General features: G+C 47.9%; 1 protein-coding gene across 1 annotated transcript; it reads right to left on the bottom strand.

The window, feature by feature from the left end:
• Positions 1–4,561: 4,561 nt before the first annotated feature.
• Positions 4,562–7,516, bottom strand: LOC107275854 (subtilisin-like protease SBT1.2). The gene has a single exon (XM_015773960.3). The coding sequence runs from the start codon at positions 7,118–7,120 to the stop codon at positions 4,769–4,771; it is 2,352 nt and encodes a 783-aa protein (XP_015629446.1). The 5' UTR covers positions 7,121–7,516; the 3' UTR covers positions 4,562–4,768.
• Positions 7,517–8,985: the final 1,469 nt, after the last annotated feature.

Here is an 8,985-nt window from a genome sequence, read left to right as displayed (position 1 = left end):
ATTCATAGACCAATACCATCAAATGATCTTTACAGAAGTATATAGAACAAAAACAATCGAACAGCACAGAATCACAAATGAACAACAAACCTGAACCACGAAATTAATAGGTAGAGAATTGAAAGGGAAAAGGATTGCCTCTCTCAAGAACACGGTATGAGAAAATCAGCCAAGCATCAGACTTGCCTACACAGCTCCAACAAAATCCATCAGCTCTTGCTCTTCTCGTGCAGCAGCAGCACTGCATCATCTGCCTCCTCTGAAGTGCTAGCCTCCATCCATGACAGCCTCCGAAACCGACGATGATCTTTGCAACTATCCAACGTCGCCGTCGTCGGAGACGACGACGGCAGTGCCATTGATAGAGCTATCTCTGACTCTGCGGAGGCTTCAGAGATGATGATATAGCACGAGTTGGAGCAGCAAGGAGGGGTTGGGTTTCTTGATCTTTTTCTTCTCAGCTAGTCAGGTGTCTGTCTCCCTCACAAGTGATGGCCGCATCTTTTTCATGAAAGAAAATGAAGGGAAAGGAGAGGAGCAAGTGAGGGTTATTGCACCTCGCTGCTAGAATTTAAGGGTCATAAACATTGCACTGTTACTGGACCAAGTATTCAGTATTCACCAATATATTTTTTTTGTCAACATGAAGTCATATATCCAATATCAAAACTGTGCTGATGTTCCCTTTTTAGATAATGAAAGTACAACTTAACAAATGATGATATTCTTGAGTTTTATAGGCATACACTTTTTTTTTGAGATAATGGGATATGTTCTATCAAGAAGGTATACAGTGGCTTTCAATCAGATAAAACATTGCAAACGACTTGAATTAGTCAAATTTTATGCCTTAACTGGGTATCACACGGACTAAATCTTGCACCCAAAAGTAACCAAACAGTGTTTAGTTTAAATATGGTTAGTGCCATCCACTACTTGAAATGGAATAGCTAAAACAACGGACAACAGGCTGTGCTTAGCCTATGAGTGTTGTGCCCCGTAGTAAACTTCAAATGTACGTCCTGTCACGACCTTGTTAGGTGCTAATTAATTAGGTTCAACACTACCACCAGTAGCAATATTGTAGTAGATCGTGTCTGAATTTGGTCGCCAATGAGTTGAACCATAAAAAAAAAGTACTTTTAGTATCAACTGTTGCCACGTTACTGCACATCAGAATCAAAGATGGTACAGGTTTTTATTAGTAGCCGTTGTTCATTTCCTTTCCAGCAGTGGTAGAAATGTAGATTGTGCTGATAAATTTTTAGTGGCAGCTTTCTCTCTTCAGAAGTTCAGAGCATGAACTGCCAAGTGCCAACTATGCAGCAATAGTGATCGGCTGATCGAACCATAAAGTATGATGTACGTTACGTAGAACAGTGACTGAAGAATCATTTGGTACGGAGATAAAAGATGTTTCACATGGTGAACAAGAACATTTTTTTAGATAATGGTGACCAAGAATAGATGGGAAATCAGACCGTGAGCTATTCATATAAAAAATGAACAGTAGCTTCAAATCGCCTTCATGATACAATCATACAACATTGTCTCCAGTGGACATCCACATTTGACAAGAAAAGGTTGTCACAAAATACAGAATTATATTAGCATCAGCTTAGTTTTAAACTTGCATAGCAAACACGTTGATGAGCCAAAACATCATGAAGAAGTATACCTGCAAATGGTTTCAAAATCCTAATAAAAATTCGAGACAAAGAATGGTCTTTGTGCATTATTACAAGAAGTGCAGAATCTCACTGTAAAGGCACTTGTTATTTGTGGCATGGAAATGCTATTCTAAAGCATAGCTAACATGTTTAGTTTTCTGCAACAGGCAGATTTAAAAGATAAGCAGGGACTTTGTGGGCTGAGGCGGTGTGTTACACTTACTAAAGAAGGATTATATTATCTTTGGAAAGAATCACAAGTCCAACAAAGAATCGATGCAATGATAATGCTAAAGCAGAAATGCAGATTCATATTCCCCGGTCATCGGGATACATAGCAGAAATACTAGCTGGCGGAATTGTGTGCCAAAGCTGGTGGATCACTACTAAGAAAGGGAAATTCAGAATATTTTAGTGAAGCTATCAAGCACTCCCTTCGTTTCTAAATATTTAACGTCATTAACTTTTTTAAACATGTTTGACCATTCATCATATTAAAAAAAACTAAGTAATTATTAATTATTTTTCTATCATTTGATTCATTGTTAAATATACTTTCATGTATACATATAGTTTTACATATTTTACAGAATTTTTTGAATAAGATAAACGGTCAAACATGTGCTTAGAAACGGAGGGTGTAGAACTTAATAAATAGAAAACTAAAAATGCTTATAAGCTAAGCTGGGTAGCATGGTATTTCTACCGCGGAAAAGTCGATCCAACTGATGAAACCGGGTGCGCTGGTGGATTACTATAGCTGGAAAGAACAAAATGAACAATCCCTGTCGATAATAGCATTTGGTAATCAAAGTTTTTCTCTTTTTGCATATCTCTTTGAAGCGATTCTTTCAGCATATCTGCCTATGTAGGGTCCATTTCTGATCTCTTCCGGATTCCAAGTAGTGTTCTCTTGGAGATCCATGGCATCATGCATGCAGCAGAATGTAAAAGTTGAAGGCGATATTATACAACCATGCAGAATTTCAAAAGCAGATCTGACTTTGTTTGAGAGACAAGAAATTAATATACAGTATAGTATGATCTTGAAATTATGTATGGTTATCTAATAATCACAGGAGGAGCGGAATACTGTGTGAAGTAGTACTGTACTTTTAAAATTGGTAGCCATGGATCTTTTGTACCGTTTTAGATGATGTAGCACCAACAAAATTACTTGCTAAAATCTATATGATTTGTCTTAACTTTCAAGTTTTAATTTTGATGATAATCTTCTTAGAGGAGTTGGGAACTTGTCCCATCACTCATTTTTCAAAAAAAAAAATCTCTTAAACAAATTGGTTGTGTGCTTGTCGGCAAAGACCGGATATGTAAACCATTTTCATTATCTAAGAAATATCACATTTTCTGTAGGAGAGATTCTTTAGAGATTTTTCCTTAGAGCTTTTACGTTGTGATTACATTTACATGTGTGCCATGTGTGCAAGTAGTAACTTTGTCAGCTTCAAATCTCCTCTTTTTTTCTTTAGTGCAGAAACAAATGATCTAAAGCAGCAGCACTTTGGGCCTCCGGGACATGCGAGGATCAAAGTGCAAAGTATTACGCGATTTGTGGGAGTCAGCGCACCGCTCTCCCTTTTCCCTTTCGACTGCACCAAGAGTCATCTTGTTCTAAAATCTGAAACTCTGAACTCTCCTTAGCTGACAGATCAACTGGGTGTTGTTTGTTGCTACCACTGTTTCTCTGAATTTTTTTCCTTTCTTTCAGTTGCACGAGACAGTTAAGTACCTTAAAAAAACTGATTACTTGGTACTAACAAAAAGCATCATCAACCATGTCATATCTCTCTTTAAGGATACCTGTTTCCAGCAAGATTTCTTTTCTTTTTTCAAAAGACATAGAGTAATGGAGCCTGAATCCTGCTTCAGCTAAGATGAACCACAGATTCAAAGAGCATGCTAGCTCAATGCATGCCACCATCAGTTGGAAGTCGCCGTCATTACCGAGCTAAACCTACTTAAATTTCAGTATCATACTGTCCTGTCATCGCTTCAGAATTCCGATGTAGGCCATGCTCACAGTTTCAGCCTGTGTCACAAACAGCTTCGTGTCAGATTCACAAGAAACCACAGGGTTTTTTGCTGCCCTGTGGACGATGACACCGATGGATCGACGATGCGACGACGACGACGATTGATGAAAGCATTGGATAGTTGGATGTCTTCTCCACTCGCTGAATCGTTATCCGATTTGCTCCTCCATTTTTTAACTCGTGAGAGCATAGGAAAGGTGAAAAGAAAGCCGAGCAAGAAAAGTCGCCATGGTTGGCTCTCGTCACTTCGTCAGTCGTGCTAGTAGTAGGTTGACGATTCAAAGCACACACAATCTTTAGAATAGTTTCAGAGAAGACCGGAAATTAGGTCGCAACTATTGGTACCTAATCTCAACTAGATCAGGGCAACCTAACATTAACAGCAAGTTGTGAAGATATTAATCTGCTTGAGCCTGACTGTGTGTTATTTTACACCATTAAGTGAACCATACAGTGTTTAGTATACCATCGGATTAAATCCTTGCAAGAGCATGAAGTGACAGAAGTGATATTGCTACACCGTCAGTACTTATTGATGCTTACACTAGCACACAGTGAGACACTTCCACTAAAGATAATTTCTAGGATAAAATCCAGCTCGGCCCATTAACGAAAAAGATAAACTTTAGTGGGCCGGGCCGTATTATTCATTTTGGGCCGGAACTCGACAACTGTACCTTCACCGTGTCCGTGTTCGATGTCTCATGCTCTCATGAAACGTACAGGAACAGTCACGATGATCAGTAGTTATCACTCACCAGCATGTTGCACTGCAGCAGCAGCATTCAGCTCGCTTTTGCGTCGATCATTAAAAAGGACGACAGGAAGAACGGTACAGGACGGAAAAAGATTCATCTAAAATGGAATCTCGTGTGTTACACTTGAGCAGTGCCTCCAAATTCAGACATGGCAAATTCAGCTACTGCAAGTCTGCAGTTCGCGATCAATCTAGCAACAGCGTTCGACTAATTCAGGGACAAGATCTCCCTTTTCTTTATGCTTCAATTTAAACTAGCTTTTCTGCTAATGGTGTGTCACTAATGGCTACTCGACCACCCATGTCACGGCAATGGGGCTCCTCACCCTGCGCTTCCCCTGCTCGCCGCTCTGCTTCCACACCAGGTACCCCTCCGCGTTGTCGTGCGGCGCCGGCGACGGCGCGGCGACGGCCACCCGGAAGCTCTTCTTCTCGCCGAACTCCGAGAACGTCAGCGTCGCCGGCGACACCCTGACCCTGACGCCGTGCGGCGCGGCGACCTGCGCGGTGTACGTCGAGTTCGGCGTGCCGACGTTGGTGACCGTCCTCTGGAGCACCGCCGACGTGGTGTTCGTCTTGAACGCCACCGATATGGATGGGTAGTTGAGGCTGAAGCCGGCGTTCCGCTCCAGCACGGCGGTGCAGTTGACGCCAGCGTGGGTGATCTTGAAGATCTCCATGTGGGTGTACCCGAGGTTGCAGAGGTGGGTGACGTAGTCGGCCGGGTCGATGTCGTAGACGAGGCCCGGGTCGACGGCCCTCGCCGGGTTCACGTGCCCGGCGCCCATGGCGTACGCGTCGGCCTTGCCGCCGTTCCCGTCCATGATCGGCTTGCCCTGCCGGTCCGTCACGTCGGCGGTCGTCATGATCGCGGACCGCACCATCGCCGGGCTCCACGACGGGTGCGCCGACCTGATGAGCGCCGCGATGCCGCTCACGTGCGGGCACGCCATTGATGTCCCCGAGAGCACCGTGAAGTCGGACCGCCGGGCGTCGCCCTCCAGCCCCGACGGTCCCAGGTTGCCGGGCCACGCGGCGATGATGTTCACGCCGGGGGCGACCACGTCGGGCTTGAGCACCGACGGGTTCGTCAGGCTCGGCCCGCGCGCGGAGAACAGCGCCACCGCCGGCGCGCGTGCCCGCCCAATCCGCGTCCCGCCGAACACTATCCTCGCCACCGGCCGCCGCGTGGAGCTGACGTAGTTCTTGAGCTCGACGGCCTCCCTGTAGCCGATGAGCGTCGACGGCAGGACATGGACATCGACGGAGTCCTCTTCCTGGTTTATCTCGGAATTCGCGAGAATCATGGCGGCGCCGCCTGCTTGTTTTACTGCCTCGCCTTTGTCAGCCCTGCCGGTGATGCCACGGTCACACACGACCATCTTTCCGGCGACAGTGGCGGCAGACAGGGCCCCCTTGATGCAGTACATCTCTTCCCGGGTCCCACTGGCGGCGTACACCAGCTCGAGCTCCTTCCCGCCATTTTTCAAATCGACTTTCCCGGGGAACATGGACTCGCCGTACAGGATCCGGCCGTTCCCGAGCCGGACATAGGCCGGGAATCGCCGGTCCAGCGTGCCGGCGCCGACGGTGATCACCCATGGCGCCTCGTTGGCGACGGAGCTCGGCGATGGCCCGTTGTTCCCGGCGGCGCACACGACGGAGACGCCATGCGTCGTGGCACGGAAGCTGCCGATGGCGATGCTGTCCTCGAAGAGCGGGATGGGGAAGCCGCCGAGGGAGAGGGACAGCACGTCGACGCCGTCGCGCACGGCGTCGTCCATCCCCGCGAGGATGTCGGAGCTGTAGCACCCGTTGAACCAGCACACCTTGTAGGCCGCGACGTGCGCGGCCGGGGCCACGCCGCGCGCGTCGCCGGCCCCGACGCCCAGGACGCTGGCGCCGGCCACGGCCGCGCCGGCGGCCGTCGACGCCGTGTGCGTCCCGTGCCCGTGCGCGTCCCGCGGCGACACGTACTCCATCAGCGACACGGCGTCCGACGGGTTGGTCGGGTAGTTGGCGCGGTGGCCCTTGGAGTAGAACCGCGCGCCGATGAGCTTCCGATTGCAGTTGGTGGCGTTGAAATGCTCACCTCCCTGGCACACGCCCTGCCACCGCGCCGGCACCGGCGGCATCCCGCGGTCATCGAAGCTGGGATTCTCCGGCCACACGCCGGTGTCGAGCACGCCGATGATCGTGCCGCCGCCGTACCCGGACCGCGCCCACGCGCCGGTCGGACAGAAGTCGAGCCCCAAGAACCTGTACGAGTACGTCGTGTGCAGCTCAACCCGGCGGTCGGCCCGCACCGACGCGACGCCCGGCAGCTCCCGCAGCGCCGCCGCCTCCTCCTCCGTGAGCTGCACCGCGAAGCCATCGAACACTGTGTGGTAAGAATACAGGAGGCGCGACGACGGCCGCTTCTCCCGCTCCCATGCCACGGACTTCTCAAGAAACGAGAGATGCCAGTGCATCTTCGACGCGAACACCGCCTCGCCGGCGTCGCCGCTGGAAGCGGTAGCTTCATGCGGATGCAGCTGCACAATGTAGCTCTGCAGATCCTCTGCTCCAGCAGAGCCAAGAACTGGAAACAGGCAGAAGAACAAGAGGTGGAAGAAGACGAAGAACAACCTGAAACCCATTGCTTCAAGAACCTAATTAACAAGCAAATTATGCTCGCGATTTCTTCGCTCTAGCTTGCAAATTGCAATGGCCAATGGATGGGAGATGAACAAATGCAGAGTTGGTGAATGGTATTTGAAGCACGATGAGAATTTGAGACGGGGAGGGAGGTCTCGTGAGGAGGAGTCCCGAGAGAGCGCGCCGTCACACGGGAGATATACTGCACCGAGTAAATTGGCTACTCCTCTGAGAGACTGAGGCTGAGCTGAGCTCTGAGTTCCATAACTACACAGGCACGGGTAGAGAGAGACGTAGGCAGAGACACCCATGGAGAGGCGACGGAGACGGAGCAGATTGTATTTTCTACCCATAGTTACCATGGCACCTATGCATGTAATTTAAATAGTTGTATAAAAATTTCATAAAATTTGATAAGATAGGCCATAATAATATAAGACACTATGCAAACATGCAAGTGTAAATTTGATCGATATATGAAGAAACAAAAATAACAAATTTTATCTGCACTGTACGGATAATATTCACTGTCTGACTTTATTATTTTTGTTTCTCTAGTTGTAGATCAAATTTAGTCCTGCATGTTTGTGTATAGACTTGTATCATCACAAACGATGTTACTAATTTTTTTTTTCAATTTTTTCTATAATTATTTAAGTCGCATGTAAATGATAGGTGACATGGCAAGTATAGAAAATCCTTGTCCGGAAGACAGGAGCGTATCAGCAGTTATTGTCCGGCGTACAAAACGGATAGACTGTACTCCGGTACTGTACTGAGACTGAGAGGTCTCAAAAAAGAAGCAGAAACCGTCGTCGTCGTCGTCGTCGTCGATCGATACCCATTGTTCTTCGCTGTCTCATGGTTCTTCTCACACTGTCTGCCTCATGCCATTTATGATGTGCACGCCTTCCTTAAATTTTCCTCTCCTGTATCATGGGCGCCGCCCGGGTCACCGTTTTTGCATGCGGACGTATGTGGGGGGATGTACTGTGACATTCTTGGGAAAAGATTGGAGATCGGCATAACTGCATCAGTACATTATCCACAACCTAACTGGTAGTACTGGTCCTAGTGCTGTACTACCATAAGCTTTCTTCCGACAATGGAATGGCTTTCACTGGATGCTTACATGTAATGTAAGCAAGAACTTTAGACAAGGTCGTTTGTTCGGTCTTCGGTGAACAGAAGGGAAATTTGAATTTCTGCAGGGAAATTGTGAAGTAAGCTTGGAATTTGTTGTTTGGAAAGTTGAACATAGGAAGTACAGCACCCGCACCAAATTGCGAGTTTAAGCTTGTATTGGGAGAGAAGTTGAATAGTACTGATGATGTGCTGATGGAAGCATCAGGGAGGGCAAATATAATGCTCAGTCTTGCTGCAAGCCTGCGATGCAGCATGGTCATGGTTTACAAATTGCAATGCTCATTGAATGCTTCGCTGGTCGGTCACAAGTCACAAGCAAGAAAGTGAAGAAACTATTGCCCCCAACCCCACAGACCACAGTGGAAGAACAGCGAGCACCTCCCTCCTCTGCTTTCCCCACCATGACACACAGGTTCCTGCATTCAAGTCAACACAAACACCACACAAACGCCCTTGCCGTGCTTGGCGCTCCTCGCAAACTGTGGCCCATGGGCTAGAAAAACCGCTTTTCCACTGCTCGATCTGGTCCGGCCCATCGTAGAAGCGGACGAGGACTTATGGGCCGTGGCAGCTACAAGTCGCATTTGGGCCTAGATCCAGTAAAAACAATTCATACATGGGCCTTACCCGAGCAATGGGTCTCTTTGACACCGAAATTGAGGTGGATCGCTTGCACTTTCCATGTACGAGATCTGCGGCCACTATCGCATTACCTTACCTG

This window comes from Oryza sativa, chromosome 3 (genome assembly GCF_034140825.1).
Source record: "Oryza sativa Japonica Group chromosome 3, ASM3414082v1".
In the NCBI taxonomy this organism is placed as follows: Eukaryota; Viridiplantae; Streptophyta; class Magnoliopsida; order Poales; family Poaceae; genus Oryza; species Oryza sativa.
The sequence above is the reverse complement of the archived record's forward strand: the minus strand, read 5'-3'. Positions and strand labels throughout refer to the sequence as shown.

What these genes read in the sequence shown, in the direction of transcription:
- LOC107275854 (XM_015773960.3), bottom strand. Translation starts at nt 7,120, where the DNA reads ATGGGTTTCAGGTTGTTCTTCGTCTTCTTCCACCTCTTGTTCTTCTGC.